Source organism: Mercenaria mercenaria, chromosome 17, assembly GCF_021730395.1.
Source record: "Mercenaria mercenaria strain notata chromosome 17, MADL_Memer_1, whole genome shotgun sequence".
Lineage (NCBI taxonomy): Eukaryota > Metazoa > Mollusca > Bivalvia > Venerida > Veneridae > Mercenaria > Mercenaria mercenaria.
Genome location: NC_069377.1, coordinates 17,113,114 through 17,132,916, shown reverse-complemented (window position 1 = coordinate 17,132,916; position 19,803 = coordinate 17,113,114). Strand labels below are relative to the sequence as shown.

General features: G+C 36.5%; 1 protein-coding gene across 3 annotated transcripts in view; it reads left to right on the top strand.

Moving 5' to 3' along the window:
* LOC123537615 (serine/threonine-protein kinase Nek4-like) overlaps positions 1 to 19,803 on the top strand; it is a 157,278-nt gene that overhangs the window by 96,617 nt on the left and 40,858 nt on the right. For all 3 annotated transcript variants that reach the window (XM_053529204.1, XM_053529206.1, XM_053529205.1), the window contains one exon: positions 5,975 to 6,096. In XM_053529204.1, the coding sequence (XP_053385179.1) occupies positions 5,975 to 6,096 (122 nt within the window). The remainder of the gene's footprint in view (positions 1 to 5,974; positions 6,097 to 19,803) is intronic.

Genomic DNA, 19,803 nt, shown 5'->3' with positions numbered 1-19,803 from the left:
TCAGATGTCCAGAATCCCTTACTTAGGCTTGAGTACAGGTCAGATCTACAGAATCCCTTACTGAGGCTTGAGTACAGGTCAAATGTCCAGAATCCCTTACTTAGGCTTGAGTACAAGTCAGATGTCCAGAATGCCTTACTGAGGCTTGAGTACAGGTCAGATGTCCAGAATCCCTTACTTAGGCTTGAGCACAAGTCAGATGTCCAGAATCCCTTACTTAGGCTTGAGTACAGGTCAGATTGAGTACAGGTCAGATGTCCAGAATCACATACTTAGGCTTGAGTACAGGTCAGATGTCCAGAATCCCTTACTTAGGCTTGAGTACAGGTCAGATGTCCAGAATCAGATACTTAGGTTTGAGTACAGGTCAGATGTCCAGAATCCCTTACTTAGGCTTGAGTACAGGTCAGATGTACATAATCCCTTAGGCCAGCATTTTTTTATTTTCTGGTTTACGGGAGATTTTTCAAAAGTTTGGGTCGGGGGGGGGGGGGGGGGGGGACAAATAAAAATAAAAATCCCAATTTTGAGCAGTCGACCAAATAAATAAAAATAAAAAGTCCAAAAGGATACAATTTTTTTATTTTTTGTACACCCCAGAAAACAAAATTGCATACACACTCACAAATGAACTATTCTGAACTGGTTTATATCTCATCATCTCAGTATACTGTTGTTTTCTTTATGTGTAGCTTGTATGAATAATGCAATTTTCAAAGTCACCAAAGATACGTATTATTTTTGTTTTTGTATGTATCTATTTTGTAGTAAAAATATACTTGTGGTTTTTCATAATAAAATATACAGATACCACAGTTGACATTGCATAATGTTTATTATATAAACATGAATAAAAACTGCTATTAGAATGGGGATATGCAATGACTACTTTAGGTCTGCATCCTGCATACATGCATATTATTAATTGGCCTTAGATGCAAAGTCTTAAAAGACAAGCAATGTCATACTAGAAAGCCAAAATTACAAATTGATAAACTGGCTTTAAAATTAAATGGCTTTGGTTAAGTTTCAGTGGCTTGAATATTGTTTTATATTTTGCCGATTGTCAGTGCCACCTATACTGTATGACAAGTCAAAACAATCTGAATTTTTGTTCAGCTGAAATGTGTACAAAACAACAACCTTATTTGCTGATCTAACAACAGTATCGGATATTTATAAGACTCTTCACTGAGATGGGACTTGGACTTAGTAAATTATGAGTCCGAAAAAACATTTATTACTGGATATGTCATTATGTGTTCCTCATTGTCAAAGGCACATGTGACTGTTTGTGACATATAGTGTCTGAATGTTTGTCCAAAACATACTTTCAAAGGGTCTTCTTACAGATTTTATTGGTATACTTCAAGTGAACAGGACTGATGAGAATATTGCTGAGAGTTTCATGTTTGATAATTATCTTTTGAGTTACAGTACCTGGCTAGAACTTTAGTCAAACTAATTTGACACATCCTAGGAAATATTGAGATAATCTTTTCATATGAGCAAATTATCTCCACTCGGATTAGATTGCCTGTCAAAAATATTAAACAACCATTAATCTGATTGTCCAATTATTTAGACTACATGTAGTTTGAATTTTTTATCAAATGTATCTTTATCAAGCATTTGCAGGGACATGTGTCATTTTACATATTGAAATTGCACTTTGTTTTGAACAGAACTACTGAAAATTATGGTATTAGTTATTTTTTCTTCTCCAACCCCCAAGACTTCAAAGTAAAAAAAAAATATGTTTAGCAAGTTGATACTCACTTTTGCTCTTCCATTTTGCCATTTCTTTGGTTTCTTTCCTTTTTATCAAGTGTGGTATTTTTCTGACAGTCCCACATGAATATGATCGTTGTCCAATTATAATATACAGACAACAAATCTCGTACATGTGATACGCCAGATTTTTCAACACCTGGACAGCGTTATTAGTGAAGGTCATTTTCGTATGTGATTATTCCTAATGTTGAGCTTAAGGTTCTGTAATTTCTACTCAGATCCAATTTGCTTACAACTTGTATATTTTTCCTATTTAATTTCACACAGTTTACATTCATGTAGGCCGCCATTTTTCATGCGTCTGCTGATCTTGATTAAAAACCTCTACCTTACAGTTAAAATTTTATTTTTGGCAGCAGCAATTATGGACAGTCGGCGGATAAAATGAAAATAAAGTACTGAAAATGACTTTTATTTTTGTTTTGTTTTGTCAAAAAATAGGGTCGGCACTCCCGTAAACCAGAAAATTAAAAAATGTTGGCCTTACTTAGGCTTGAGTACAGGTCAGATGTACAGAATCCCTTACTTAGGCTTGAGTACAGGTCAGATCTACAGAATCCCTTACTTAGGCTTGAATACAGGTCAGATGACCAGAATTCCTTACTTAGGCTTGAGTACAAGTCATATGTCCAGAATCCCTTACTTGGGCTTGAGTACAGGTCAGATGTCCAGAATCCCTTACTTAGGCTTGAGTACAGGTCAGATGTACAGCTTCCCTTACTTAGGCTTGAGTACAGGTCAGATGTCCAGAATCCCTTACTTAGGCATGAGTACAGGTCAGATGTCCAGAATCCCTTACTTAGGCTTGAGTACAGGTCAAATGTACAGAATCCCTTAAGCTTGAGTACAGGTCAGATGTCCAGAATCCCTTACTTAGGCTTGAGAACAGGTCAGATGTCCAGAATCCCTTACTTAGGCTTGAGTACAGGTCAGATGTCCAGAATCCCTTACTTAGGCTTGAGTACAGGTCAGATGTACAGAATCCCTTACTTAGGCTTGAGTACAGGTCAGATCTACAGAATCCCTTACTTAGGCTTGAATACAGGTCAGATGACCAGAATTCCTTACTTAGGCTTGAGTACAAGTCATATGTCCAGAATCCCTTACTTGGGCTTGAGTACAGGTCAGATGTCCAGAATCCCTTACTTAGGCTTGGGTACAGGTCAAATGTACAGCTTCCCTTACTTAGGCTTGAGTACAGGTCAGATGTCCAGAATCCCTTACTTAGGCATGAGTACAGGTCAGATGTCCAGAATCCCTTACTTAGGCATGAGTACAGGTCAGATGTCCAGAATCCCTTACTTAGGCTTGAGTACAGGTCAAATGTACAGAATCCCTTACTTAGGCTTGAGTACAGGTCAAATATACAGAATCCCTTACTTAGGCTTGAATACAGGTCAGATGTCCAGAATCCCTTACTTAGGCTTGAGTACAAGTCATATGTCCAGAATCCCTTACTTAGGCTTGAGTACAGGTCATATGTCCAGAATCCCTTACTTAGGCTTGAGTACAGGTCATATGTCCAGAATCCCTTACTTAGGCTTGAGTACAGGTCAGATGACCAGAATTCCTTACTTAGGCTTGAGTACAAGTCATATGTCCAGAATCCCTTACTTAGGCTCGAGTACAGGTCAAATGTACAGAATCCCTTACTTAGGCTTGAGTACAGGTCAGATGTACAGCTTCCCTTACTTAGGCTTGAGTACAAGTCAGATGTCCAAAATCCCTTACTTAGGCTTGAGTACAGGTCAGATGTACAGCTTCCCTTACTTAGGCTTGAGTACAAGTCATATGTCCAGAATCCCTTACTTGGGCTTGAGTACAGGTCAAATGTACAGCTTCCCTTACTTAGGCTTGAGTACAGGTCAAATGTACAGCTTCCCTTACTTAGGCTTGAGTACAGGTCAGATGTCCAAAATCCCTTACTTAGGCTTGAGTACAGGTCAAATGTACAGCTTCCCTTACTTAGGCTTGAGTACAGGTCAGATGTCCAAAATCCCTTACTTAGGCTTGAGTACAGGTCAAATGTACAGAATCCCTTAAGCTTGAGTACAGGTCAGATGTCCAGAATCCCTTACTTAGGCTTGAGAACAGGTCAGATGTCCAGAATCCCTTACTTAGGCTTGAGTACAGGTCAAATGTACAGCTTCCCTTACTTAGGCTTGAGTACAGGTCAGATGTCCAGAATCCCTTACTTAGGCTTGAGTACAGGTCAAATGTACAGCTTCCCTTACTTAGGCTTGAGTACAGGTCAGATGTCCAAAATCCCTTACTTAGGCTTGAGTACAGGTCAAATGTACAGAATCCCTTAAGCTTGAGTACAGGTCAGATGTCCAGAATCCCTTACTTAGGCTTGAGAACAGGTCAGATGTCCAGAATCCCTTACTTAGGCTTGAGTACAGGTCAGATGTCCAGAATCCCTTACTTAGGCTTGAGTACAAGTCAAATATCCAGAATCCCTTACTTAGGCTTGAGTACAGGTCAGATGTCCAGAATCCCTTACTTAGGCTTGAGTACAAGTCAAATATCCAGAATCCCTTACTTAGGCTTGAGTACAGGTCAGATGTCCAGAATCCCTTGCTTAGTCTTGAGTACAGGTCAGATGTCCAGAATCCCTTGCTTAGGCTTGAGTACAAGTCAAATGTACAGAATCCCTTACTTAGGCTTGAGTACAGGTCAGATGTCCAGAATCCCTTGCTTAGGCTTGAGTACAAGTCAAATGTACAGAATCCCTTACTTAGGCTTGAGTACAGGTCAGATGACCAGAATCCCTTACTTAGGCTTGAGTACAAGTCAAATATCCAGAATCCCTTACTTAGGCTTGAGTACAAGTCAAATATCCAGAATCCCTTGCTTAGGCTTGAGTACAAGTCAAATGTACAGAATCCCTTACTTAGGCTTGAGTACAGGTCAGATGTCCAGAATCCCTTACTTAGGCTTGAGTACAAGTCAGATGTCCAGAATCCCTTACTTAGGCTCGAGTACAAGTCAAATGTACAGAATCCCTTACTTAGGCTTGAGTACAAGTCAGATGTCCAGAATTCCTTACTTAGGCTCGAGTACAGGTCAGATGTCCAGAATTCCTTACTTAGGCTCGAGTACAGGTCAGATGTCCAGAATTCCTTACTTAGGCTTGAGTACAGGTCAGATGTCCAGAATCCCTTGCTTAGGCTTGAGTACAAGTCAAATGTACAGAATCCCTTACTTAGGCTTGAGTACAGGTCAGATGACCAGAATCCCTTACTTAGGCTTGAGTACAAGTCAAATATCCAGAATCCCTTACTTAGGCTTGAGTACAGGTCAGATGTCCAGATCTCTTACTTTGGCTTGAGTGTTGGTCTCAAATCCAGAGTCCCTTGCTTGGACTGGAGAGCTAAACATTAACAGACTTGTAAGTGGTTTAGAATAGGGCTGGGACGATTTCAAAATTTTGAAACCTGTTAATTGTTTGTATGAAATCGAATCAAACCAGTTAATCGGCCTTCATATTGAAAATGCTGTTTTCTTTCCTGATGACTTTATCAAGGTACTTCTGGCAGCTGACTTCATTGGGAACTTATGGATTTTATCGTTTGCATACAGTGTTCTAGTTTATATCATATTTTAATTTAAGTTATAGATCTATTTTGGTGTATTTTATCTTAGATATACCACGGCAAGCAAATCAGAGACTATTGATTATGTTGATATGTATTAGCGGAAATATACCACGGGTTTATGTTCTGGTCAAAGCAATGTATAAAGATAAAGTATGATACGTGACGTCATTAAGATTGAAAATAGCAGAAGGAAATGGACCCCTATACACCACGCGATTCTACACGCGATTCTACCTGTTTATCGATCGATAAACACATTCAGGCGTATTTCTGTCAAGGATGTAATGTATACATGCAGTAAATATACATTTTATTGGGATTGTAGGATGTTCATGTTTGAAAGCGATTAGCGGTTCTGCAAAATTAAAACCGGTTTCACCTAGTAATCGAATCGGATCCAATTAACCAAGTAATCGTACCAGTCCTAGTTTAGAAACTTGCGACTTTGCTCTATATTTGTAGAATGGTTTAGTAATATTATTGAAGGCATGGAGCCATTATCAGTTTAAGTAACTATGGTTTGAGATGTGTTTATATTGTTGATCAGGTAAGGGTGTAAGGTTGATAAATGTATATTTCAGATATAAAGGAAGAGATTGAGTGTGCTGACAGTGGAGGATCAGAAGATGAAATAGAGGACATTACAGAGAACACAGATGAGGTTGAATATGCTGATGATTTTGAAGAATATGATTCCAGTGAGGTAAAATGAAAAAATACTACATTAATTACTGGAATATAAATTGTGTCAAGCAGAGATTTTTTTCTAAACTTCCAAAATGGTAAACTCAGTAAAAGGGAAGCTACAATGAAATCATTATTATTAGCCTCCTACTGGTTGAAAACCAGTTTATGGGATTATAGGATTGCGCTTTTCTGTCTGTCTGTCCATCTGTCCACAATTTCGTATCCGGTCCATAACTCTGTCATTCATCAAGAGATTTTAATATTACTTGGCACAAATGTTCCCCATGATGAGACAACATGTCATGTGCAAAACCCAGACCCCTAGCTCAGAGATCAAGGTCACAATTGGAGATCAAAGGTCAAAAAGGCTTTTATCCTGTCTGGTCTATAACTCTGCCATCCTTGAAGGGATTTTTAGCTCAACTATACGAAGTATGGTGAGCTATCCTACTTGACCTGGCGTCGGCGCCTTTCCGTGTTCCCACCTTAGTTAAAGTTTTGATGCACTTTCTCTTTATCTTTGTTATTACTTGATGGGTTTGCTTTAAACTTAAAATAGTTGTACCCCCCGACAACAAAGTTGTAAGGGGGGCGTATACTGGTTTCAGGTTGTCTGTCTGTCCATCTGTCTGTCTGTCTGAGCTCACATTTGCATACTTATGTGGCTATAGGAACAATAGATAACTGTACTTTTTCTTTGATGTCATTCATTCTGTAAGGCTATTATGTGGCTACTTTTCTCTTACGTGGCTTAAAGAACAATAGAGAGAACAAAGGAGTAGCCACATAAGTATCCATATGTAGGAACGTCCGTCTGTCTGTCTGTCCGTCTGTCTGTAGACACAATCTTGTGCGCACCATCTCTCCTCAACAACAAAAATTGCAGAGTTATTGGACTTTGTTTCTTGTTAACATACTATGTACATACAGTCTGCATATGCAATCTTATGCCCACCTAATCTTCCTCTTTGCACACAATTAAATGAAACTTCACACAAGTGATCAGTACCAACCCTAGTTGTGCATGGTGCATGTTACGTTCTTTTAGATAAATATTCTGCATAGTTATGGGACTTTGTTGTACCCCCCGACAACAAAGTTGTAAGGGGGGTATACTGGTTTCAGGTTGTCTGTCTGTCTGTCTGTCTGTCAGTCTGTCTGTCTGTCTGTCTGTCTGTCCGTCCGTAGACACAGTCTTGTGCGCACCATCTCTCCTCATCCCCTTGACACAGTTTAATGAAACTTCACACAGGTGATCAGTAACAACAATAGTTGTGCATGGGGCATGTTAGGTTCTTTCAGAAAAAAAACTTTCAGAGTTACTGGATTTTGTTTTTTGTTACTATACTATATACATAGACAAAATCTTGTGCGCACAATCTCTCCTCATCAACTTGACACAGTTTAGTGAAACTTCATACAAGTGATCAGTAACAACAGTAGTTGTGCATGGGGCATGTTAGGTTCTTTTAAAAAAAAAAATTGCAGAGTTATGGGACTTTGTTTTTTGTTACTATACTATATACATAGACACAATCTTGTGCGCACCATCTCTCCTCATCCACTTGACACAATTTAATGAAACTTCACACAAGTGATCAGTAACAACAGTAGTTATGCATGGGGCATGTTAGGTTCTTTCAGAAAAAAATTTTGCAGAGTTGCGGGACTTTGTTTTTTGTCACTAAACTATATACATAGACACAATCTTGTGTGCACCATCTCTCCTCATCCCCTTTACACAATTTAATGAAACTTCACACAAGTGATCAGTAACAACAGTAGTTGTGCATGGGGCATGTTAGGTTCTTTCAATGACAAAAATTGCAGAGTTATGCGACTTTGTTTCTTGTAAACATACTATGTACATACAGTCTGCATATGCAGTCTTGTGCGCGCCTAATCTTCCGAACCCTTGCACACAATTTAATGAAACTTCACACAAGTGATCAGTACCAACCAAAGTTGTGCATGGTGCACGTTACGTTCTTTTAGATAAATATTCTGCATAATTATGGGACTTTGTTTTTTGTTACTATACTGTATACATACAGTCTATATACATACAGTCCACATAATTATGCAATCTTGTGTGCATCGAATTGCAATGTACTGTGTCAGTGCACGCGGGGGCTACATTCATCACCTTTAGTGATAGCTCTAGTTTTTTGTTACTATACTGTATACTGTATACATACAGTCCACATAATTATGCAATCTTGTGTGCGTCAAATTGCAATGTACTGTGTCAGTGCATGCGGGGGGTACATTCATCACCTTTAGTGATAGCACTAGTTATTCCTCATATTCACACACATCATATGGAACAAGGGTCATAACTCTGGCTCCAATATTTCATTAACTATCCCCCATTTTTACTTCGAATTTCAGGTTAAAGTTTTGTTGCATTTTCACATCTCAGTCATTACTGAATTGATTTGATTCAAATTTAAAACAGTTGTTCCACATCATCACCCACATCATATGACACAAGGCCCATAACTCTGGCACCAATTTTCATGAATTATGCCCCCTTTTTACTTAAAATTTTATGTTAATTTTGATGCATTTTCACTATATATCTGTTATTTCAGAAGGGATTTGATTCAAACTTCAAATAATTGTTCATCATCATCGCCTACATCATTTGACACAAGGACCATAACTGTGACACCTGTATTATATGAGTTATCCCTCTTTTTACTTAGAATTTCAGGATATAGTTTTTATGCACTTTCACTCTATCTCTGTTATTACCAAACAGATTTGATTTAAACTTTAAACAGTCATCCACATCATATGACACAAGGGCAATAACTCTTGCACAATATTTTTTTAATATTATCCCTGTTTTTTTTGCATAAAATTTTAGGTAAATGTTTTGATGCACTTCCACTTTATCTCTGTTATTACCAAATGGATTTGATTCAGACCTAAAGTAGTTGTACCACATCATCACCCACATCATATGATACAAGGGCCATAACTCTTGCATCCATATTTCATGAATTATGTCCCTCTTTTACTTAGAATTTCATGTTAATTGTGGTGCACTTCCGCTATATTTTTGGCATTACTTAATGAATTTGATTAAAACTTAAATTAGTTTTTTCCAGGTCATTATCCTCATCATATGACACAAGGTCAGTAACTCTGATGCAAATATTTTATGAGTTATATCCCCTTTTTACTTGTGTTTCAGTTTAATTTTTATGCTTTTTATATCTCTGTCCTAATAGAATTTCCGGTTCAAGTTATGATGATGCACTTTTGCAGTATCTCCAGTATTACTAAACAGATTTGATTCAAACTTAAAATATTTGTTCTGAAGTAGCTGCATGATATGACACATGGTGCATTACTTTTGCAGAAGTTTTCCATGAATTATGTTCCTTTTATACTGATTTAATGTTTTGAGACTTAAGCTATTGTCCAATATCTTCATCCATATTTAAGTCATTAAACACTCCAGTGACAGCTTCAGCTTCCTCAGATGTGTGCAATTTCACTATCCAGTATGGAAGTAGCCGAGTGTGCTGTCTCCTGTGACAGTTCTTGTAATATTACTTGGCAAAAATGTACTCAATAATAAGATCTAGCTCAAAGGTCAAGGTCACACTTAGCAGTCAAATGTTAACATGGCATGAACAGGGTCTGTTTCATGTCCAGTCTAGAACTCTGTCATTCATCAAGGGATTTTAATATTACTTGGCATAAATGTTACCCATGATGAGACAACACCCAGAACCCTAGCTTAAAGGTCAAGATCACACTTGGAGATCAAAGATCAATAGGTTTTTTTTTTCCTGTCCTATCTATAATTTTGTCATGCAAAACAGGATTTAGATATCAGCTGGCACAAATATTGCCCTGGATGAGACAACTTGTCATGCTCAAAACCTGGATCCTTAGCTGAAAGGTCATGGTCATACCTGGAAGTCAAAGGCCAAAAGGGCTTTTTTCCTCTCCGGTCTGTAAGTCAAGAATCCTTAAAGAGATTTTAATATTACTTGGCACAAATGTACCCCATGATAAGATGATTTGTCATGCACAACATTCAGACCTGAACTCAAAGGTCAAAGTCAGGCTGAGGTCAAAGGTCAATAGGGGTTTTTTAGCTCACCTGAGCCAAAGGCTCATAGTGAGCTTTTGTGACCGCTCAATGTCCGTTGTGCGATGTGCGTCGTCCATCGTCAGTCGTCCATCCGTCCGTCAACAATTTCTAAAAAAATCTTCTTCTTAAAAACCACTGGGCAGAATTACACCAAACTTCATAGGAATGATCCTTGGGTGGTCCCCTTTCAAAATTGTTCAAAGAGTTGAATTCCATACGGAACTGTGGTTGCCGTGGCAAATGAAAGGAAAAACTTTAAAAAAATCTTCTTGTCCAAAACCGCATGTCATAGGGCTTTGATATGTGGTATGTAGCATCATCTAGTGGTCCTCTACCAAGATTGTCAAATTATCCCCCTAGGGTCAAATATGGCCCCGACCTGGGGGTCACATGGTTTACATAAACTTATATAGGGAAAATTTTTTAAATCTTCTTGTCCAAAACCACAAGGCGTAGAGCCTCAATATTTAGCATGTGACATCATCTAATGGTTCTCTATATAGATTTTTCAAATTATGCCCCTGGGGTGAAAAGAGGCCTTGCCCTGGGGGTCCCAAGTTTTACATAGACTTATATAGGAAAAACTTTTAAAAATCTTCTTGTCTGAAACCACAAGACCTAGGCCTTTGATATTTGGTATGTAGCATTGCCTTGTGGTCCTCTACCAAAATTGTTCAAATTATGCCCCTTGGGTGGAAAGAGGCCCTGCCCCGGGGTCCCAAGTTTTACATAGACCTGTATAGGAAAAAAACTTTTAAAGTCTTCTTGTCTGAAAGTATAAGGCCTAGACCTTTGATATTTGGTATGTAGCATTGCCTAGTGGTCCTTTACCAAGATTGTTCAAATTATGCCCATGGGGTGAAAAGAGGCCCTGCTCAGGGTTACTCGTTATATGAGTTTTATAGGAAAAATACTTCAAAAATTATCTGATCATATTTTCCTAGACTGTTGAATTAAAATTACCTGATGACCCAAAGTAGGGGTCATTTCTGTGACCTTGACCTACTGATCTACTTTCTTGTTTTTAGCTCGACTATTCGAAGAATAAGTAGAGCTATCCTACTCACCATGGCGTCGGCATCAGCGTCACACCTTGGTTAAGTTTTTCTTACCAGTCCACATTTTGACAAAGTCTTTTGAGATAAAGCTTTGAAACTTTCAACACTTGTTTACCATCATCATGGCCAGTTATAGGCAAGAGCACATAACTCCATCAAGGATTTTGGCTGAATTATGGCCCCTTTTGACTTAGAAATCATGGTTAAGTTTTTCGTACCAGTTTATATTTTGACAAAGTCTTTTAAGATAAAGCTTTGAAACTTTCAACACTTGTTTACCATCACCATGGCCAGTTATAGGCAAGAGTACATAACTCCATCAGGGATTTTGGCCGAATTATGGCCCCTTTTGACTTAGAAATCTTGGTTAAGTTTTTCGTACCAGTTAATATTTAGACAAAGTCTTTTGAGATAAAGCTTTGAAACTTTCAACGCTTGTTTACCATCACCATGTCCAGTTATAGGCAAGAGCACATAACTCCATCAAGGATTTTGGCAGAATTATGGCCCTTTTTGACTTAGAAATCTGGGTTAATATTTCGTACCAGTTCATATTTTGACAAAGTCTTTTAAGATAAAGCTTTGAAACTTTCAACACCTGTTTACTATCACCATCTCCAGTTATAGGCAAGAGTGCATAACTCCATCAAGGATTTTGGCTGAATTATGGCCCCTTTTGACTTAGAAATCTTGGTTAAGTTTTTCGTACCAGTTCATATTTTTTGTAAAGTGTTTGACATATGGCTTTGAAACTTTTATCACTTGTTTAGTATAATAGTCTCTATCAGTAGGAAAGAGAACATAACTTTGTCATCTATTTTGGCTGAATTATGGCCCTTTTTGGACTTTGAAATTGGTTCTGTTTTCATACAAGTCCATGTTTTGTCAAAACTATTTGACATTTGGCTTTTAAACTTTGAACACTTGTTTATCATTATGATTTCCATCTGTAGGCAAGAGTACATAACTATTTTGACTGAATTATGGCCCTTTTTGGACTTTGAAATTGGCTCATATATTGCCATTTAGTGCAAGACTTATCCAAATCAAATTAATACAGGAACGTTGTTTGTTTAATCTAATTATTTCTTTTGTCTGAATATCCATGGAAATATTTTGACCCCATTCTTCAATCAGAGCTTCGAATAGTCGAGCGCGCTGTCATCATACAGCTCTTGTTTAAGATACAGCCTTGAAATTTGGATGACATATAGTTTTGCACACCAACCTTAAAACTGACTTTCAGTTACCATGAACGTGACCTACTGACCTACTTTTTTGATATTTTAGCATCAGTTTGACATTTGAAACATGTAGCTCATATTACTCAGGTGAGCGATCCAGGGTCATCATGACCCTCTTGTTTTACTGTATGATCAATAACTCTGCCGTCCATGAAGGGATTTTAATATTACGTAGCACAAATGTTTTGCATAATGAGACAACATGTCTTATGCAACCCCTTATCCCTAACTGAAAGGTCAAGGTCACTGTCAAGAGACCAAAGGTCAATATAATTTTTTTTTCCTTTCTGGTCCATAACTCTGTCATCAGTTAAGGGATTTTAATATTACTTGACACAAATGTTCATCATAATGAGATAATGTGTCACGTGCAATACCCAGATCCCCTAGTGCAAAGGTCAAGGTCTTGGGTCAACATTTTTACTTAAACATATTCTTCTCTGAAACTACGGGTCAGAATTTCATCAAACTTGGTCAGTAGCACTGCGAAAAAAGAGTTAATATACAGGAGTGTACGGGATCCCGTATATTACCCGTATACGGGAAGAAATACGGGAAAACTAAAATACGGGCTTGTATGGGGCTTGTATATTTGAAAGCCCGTATACTAATAAAATATGGATTTCCGTATACTATGAAATACGGAATTCTTAGTATACGATACCCCGTATAATATTGAAATACAGGAAATTCTAAAAAGGGTTATTCTGATCGTATACAACACCGTATATTCCCGTATATGTCTGGTGTACGGGAATACATAAATCTGTATATTACGAAAATATGGGACGTATATTTCCCATATATGTTTCATATACAACCCCGTATATTTCCCGTATATTCTGGATATACGGGATATGTATAGTTTGTATATTTCGAAAATACAGGGATTAAATTTCCCGTATATTTTTTGTATACAATTCCGTATATTTCCCGTATATGCTGGAAATACGGGATTTAAATAATTTGTATATTTCGAAAATACGGGACGTATATGTCCCGTATATGTTTCATATACAACCCCGTATATTTCCCTTATATTCTGAATATACGGGATGTGTATAGTTTGTATATTTCGAAAATACAGGGATTAAATTTCCCGTATATTCTTCGTATACAACTCCGTATATTTCCCGTATATGCCGGAAATACGGGATTTAAATAATTTGTATATTTCGAAAATACGGCATGTATATGTCCCGTATATGCTTGGTGTACAACTTCGTATATTTCCCGTATATGCCAGAAATACGGGATTTAAATAATTTGTATATTTTAAAAATACGGGACTTATATTTCCCGTATATTCTTTGTATACAACCCTGTATATTTCCTGTATATTCTGGATATACGGGGTATGTATAGTTTGTATATTTTGAAAATACAGGGATTAAATTTCCTTCATATACAACTCCGTATATTTCCCGTATATGCCGGAAATACGGGATTTAAATAATTTGTATATTTCGAAAATACGGGACGTAAATGTCCATATATGCTTGGTATACAACTCCGTATATTTCCCGTATATGCCGGAAATACAGGGTTTAAATAATTTATATATTTCAAAAATACGGGATGCAATCAATATGTGTAGTGAAAATTATATTCTCCGGCCATTTCAAAGGTCAAACGTTGTACGTGTATGTAGAATGAATGCCAGTATTGAAAGAAAGAAATGTTTAATACTAATATGACATGAACTGAAAAAAAACATTCACGGACCAAAACAGGTATAAATTTAAAATCAAACATGAATGAATCCATCATTTCATCTAGTGCGTTCCCGATTTATTAGCCCACCTTCATCAGATGGTGGGCTATTAAAATCACTCTGCGTCCGTGGTCCGTCCGTCCATCATTCCGTCCGTCCGTCCGTCCGTCCATCCGTCCGTCCGTTAACAATTTCTCGTTATCGCATCTCCTCAGAAACTACTGGGGGGATTTTGACCAAACTTTGTCAGAATGATGTATTGGTACCCTAGTTGTGTCCCCCTGAAAATCAGACTGGTTCAACAATTTATGAGTGAGTTATGGCCCTTTGTTTATTTCTATATTTTACATAGATTTATATAGGGAAAAACTTTGAAAACCTTCTTATCCAAAACCACAGAGCCTAGGGCTTTGATATTTGGTTTGAAGCATCATCTAGTGGTCCTCTACCAAGATGATACAAATTATTTCTCTGGGGTCAAATATGGCCCCGCCCTGGGGGTCACATAGTTTATAATGACTTATATAGGGGAAAACTTTGAATAACCCCTTGTCCAAAACCACAGGGCCTAGGGCTTTGATATTTTGTATGTGACATCATCTAGTGGTCTTCAACTAAGATTATTCATATTATACCCCTAGGGTCAAATATGGCCCCGCCCTGGGGGTCATATGATTTACATAGACTTATATAGGGAAAAACTTTGAAAATCTTCTTGTCCAAACCACAAAGCCTAAGGCTTTGATACTTGTAATGTAGCATCAGCTAGTGGTTCTCTACCAAGTTTGTTCAAATTATCGCCCTAGGGTCAAAAATGGCCCCGCCTCAGGGGTCACATGGTTCATAAAGACTTATATAGGGAAAAGCTTTTAAAATGTTCTTGTCAATAACTACAACATTCAAATTTGGACCACATGTATATTTTTGAGTGGCAAGATGACCCTTGACATGAGTTGACCTTGATTTTGACCTAGTGACCTACTTTCACATTTCTGTAGCTACAGTCTTCAAATTTGGACCACATGTATATTTTTGAGTGGCAAGATGAACCTTGACATGAGTTGACCTTGATTTTGACCTAGTGACCTACTTTCACATTTCTGTAGCTACAGCCTTCAAATTTGGACCACATGCATAATTTTGTGCACTGGAAAAAACTTTGACCTTGATTTTGACCTAGTGACCTACTTTCACATTTTTGAAGGTACAGGCTTCAAATTTGGACCATATGCATAGTTCTGTTTTTCAAAATGAAATTTGACATTGATTTTGACCTAGTGACCTACTTTCACATTTCTCCAGCTACAGCCTTCAAATTTGGACCACATGCATAGTTTTGTGTACCGAAAAAAACCTTGACCTTCACATTGACCTACTTTCACATTTTTAAGGTACAGGCTTCAAATTTGGACCACATGCATAGTTTTGTATTCCGAAATAAAATTTGACATTGATTTTGACCTAGTGACCTACTTTTACATTTCTCAAGCTACAGCCTTCAAATTTGGACCACTTGCATAGTTTTGTGTACCGAAATGAACTTTGACCTTTACATTGACCTAGTGACCTACTTTCACATTTTTAAGGTACAGGCTTCAAATTTGGACCACGTGCATAGTTTTTGTATTCCGAAATAAAATTTGACCTTGATTTGACCTAGTGACCTACTTTTACATTTCTCAAGCTATAGCCTTCAAATTTGGACCACATGCATAGTTTTGTATACCGAAATGAACTTTGACCTTTACATTGACCTAGTGACCTACTTTCACATTTTCGAAGGTACAGGCTTCAAATTTGGCCACTGCAATTTTTGTATTCCCAAATAAATTTGACCTGTTTTGACCTGTGACTTACTTTACTTTTTCTCAACTACAGCTCAAATTTGGCCACTTGCAAATTTTTTGTCCCGAAAAACTTTGACCTTAAGATTGACCTATGCCCTACTTTCACATTTTGTAGCTATGGCTTAAAATTTTAACCCAATGCATAGGATTGGGTACCGAAAACAAACTTTGACCTTTAACATTGACCTAGTACCTACTTTCAAAAATTTCTCACACAGCTTCGAATTTGGACCACATCACAGTGTTTGTACGAAATGAAATTTACCTTGGGGTAGTCCATAATCCTAAAAATTTTGGAAAAACCAAAAAGGCACTTTGTGGGCCCAAGATCACCTGTGATCTCTTTTTTTAAAATTTAAATCTAAATACCGTTTGAAAAAAAAGGTTAATCATCATCCCTATTTATTTGGGGGTTTTAATTTAATCCTGGATCTCGCCTTGAAAAAAATCTAATGCAAGAAAAATTAACTCTTTTCTGCACATTTCCAACCTTGTGCTCAAATGCAAATATTTAAAAAAAAAGGGGAACAATCCTTTTATTTTTTGTACTGAAAAAGTAAAATAAACATGTTTTGTACTTTACTTATGAAATCAATTCTAATATTTTTTACGACAAAAAATAATCGATAAAAGTCTGCCCAAAGATTCGAACAAAACGCCTTTCGTTCTTTTAATAAAAATTCGTCTGCTACCACCGATAGGCGTTTTTTTTGTGGTTTTTGTGGGTTTAACTTCCGCGACACACTTTTTGGTCCTTTAGCGATTTTCCTGTTTTCTTGGTGAGGAATACCCCAGTGCCCAAAACCATTATTTCATCGGACAGCGAGCCCCCTTTTTAAGCTCCCTCAATGGAAAATTTTAACCTCGATGATTTAACCCCTCGGGAGGGCAAGGTTGAAGTCATCGTCTAAACCATCGACCACGGAAACCCACCCCAGGGGGGTCGAATCTTTAAACCAAACATGTAGATAACATAGTTTTTTTTTGGGTAAAAAAGAAAGCACAAAATCTACCAAGTCTTCATTTAAATAAATTAAAAGAGCTAAAAATTTTGTTTTTTAACATTTTGTTCAGTGACTTCAACTTTTACTTAATTAAAATCATTAAGCGAAAAATATTTTCATATCCGTTACTTTTGTTTGGGAAGAAATTCTGCAGAGTTATATGATGTACGGGGCATATGAGGACAAGGAAAATTTTAATTTTTCTTCCACGGTTACTACCCGTGCGAGGGTAATTCACACGTCCCGGGGGTGATAACACACTGCGAAGTGACAGCCTTTACTACCAGGGCCCATGTGATAACTTACACATGCGCACGGTTGCTGATAAATGAAAACGTGAAAGATCTCAATTTTTCAAAATGATGTCTTTCATAAGGAAGTGTTATTTATATTGCTTTTTTACAAGTAAGTGTTTTTTTTTTTAAAAAAAGGGTTTGAATCCATTTTTTTTGTTGGTAATATTTCACGTTCGCACGGTCAGCAACATTGCGAACGGATAGCTATCACATGCAACGTTTTATCTAAGATAGCATTACTGGCACGTTTAATCACACATTCCACATGGTTCAACATGGCAATTGGGTCTAACACTGTGCACGTGATAAAAAAAATTTTTCCTATTCCCCTCTTTTTCCACTGTAGTATACACGGGCAATATTTTATTTCTCTAAATTAGGGTCCTTTATATTGACCTACACATGTGAATATTTCGTAAATTCCATAAATCATTTCAATGCCAAAACATAAATAGCGATAAAAAATTACATAAAAAATTCTTAGTTGATATTATACACGCATGTGCGAGCTGGGGGGGAAAAGCGTTTAGCTGCCAATTCAGGTATGGGTTCAAGTTTTGGGCCATATTTTTTTCCCCCAAAATTTATTTCAAACTTTCCACTTTTTTTTCAAACCACGGATTTTATGGTCCTTTTAATTAAAAGAACATTTTCACCCTTTGCAAAAAGTCAATTATTTAAAATATTCTAGACAAAAAGAAAGACACTTTCCCATCACAACGTACTAAAAAAAAATACTTTAAGAGAAAAAAAAAAATTTTTTAAAAGTAAAACAGGTACGATAACATCACATTACTTTATTTAAAGCAATGAAAACCGGGGTAACGTGGTGGCGTGACACTGATTGACTGTAAAAATACAATATTGCTTAAAATTAACGAAAACGCCCGAAAATTATTGCAAAGTTTAATGAGTTCTTTCATAAATCAAATGATAAAGCATTTAAAACGTCTACCCATCTCCACGAAAAAAAACTGTACATATAATTTCTCCCCAACATTTTTTAACGAAACTTAATTGATAATAATTGTAGCATATTAACTAAATCAATAATACCCCATGTCCCAAGCCAAAAACCCAGTCTACAATTTTTCTAACTTTTTTTCTACCTCAAATTGACAATATCAAAACTCATGAATCCCAATTTAACACAAATAGAAAAAAATTTAAATTGAGACTTTATGCCCGATATTGGGAATCCAACTTGGGGAACACCTTGTCACCTTTCGCCTTTCAATCCCAAGCGAAACACTGCTCAAGGACAGCACGCATAACTGTATATGCATATTTCAGAGGAAAAGAATCACGAGTAAGTACTTATTTGTTTTATATTTTTTAATTTTAATAAACTGATTTTTTTGTGAAAAAACCAACCATGAAATTATTTTTCAATTAACGGAAACAGGGGTTTCCCTTTTTTTGCTTTAACAATTCAGAAGCAAAAAAAAAGGTCATTTAATTTTGAATTTTAATAAAAAAAAAATTCGAATACCTTTAAAAAATAAATTCATTCATTCACATTCATTCATTCGATTGATCTTTTTCTTCACAACAACATTTAACTATTATTTCATTCATTTTTTCACCGATATCACAAGGAGTCATCACCAAAGTTGATTTGCAAGTGTTTGAAAAAAAAAAAAAATTTTGAAAAAAACCATTTAAAGAATACCATTTGGGGTTAAACAGTTTAAAGTTGAAAGGCAAAAACAACTCCAATGAATTTTTTAATTTCGTAAACTAGGTACCAGGCTAGCTTTAAGAATGAAAAGGGGGCACGCACGTTCATTCAGCCCCGATTAAAACGAATCTCAAAAAAGCATTAATAAATTTAAAAATTTACAATCTTTTATTTTTAAAAAAATGGTACCGGTAACTGACAAATACACTTTTTTCTAAATGGCACTTTGCAAAAATTACAACACCTTGCCTCTTCTAAGAGAAAAGTTTTCCTCTGCGAAAATATCATGTCAATATGAAAAATTAATACTATTACAGATTTTTTTTATCTTACAGACTTTGAAATCTATGTAAGCGTTTGTGATGCTTTTTGTTTTTTAAAATATTATATAAAAAAAGGGTTTGGTAAATAAAAATTTATATTAGTAGAATTTTGTTTATTAATCTGAATTTTATAAGAATTTTATAGTGCCTAAAAACTACATACTATAGATTTTTTGCATTACCAATTTTAGTAACATTTTTAAAACCGAAAAAGCGGAAACAAATAATCCAATTTGTCTTTTTTACCATGTACCAAACAGTACCTTTCTTTCATTTAAACCCCATTTTTAGAATAAAAACAGTAGTCGTAAATTCGATTTCAAACATTCAATCAAACTATACCATTTTTCAATTTTTTCCCCAGATTTAAAATTATACCCCCGTTACATAATTATCATCGAATATTTGGCAACTCCCAATATGAAAAAAGTAACTCTGTTAC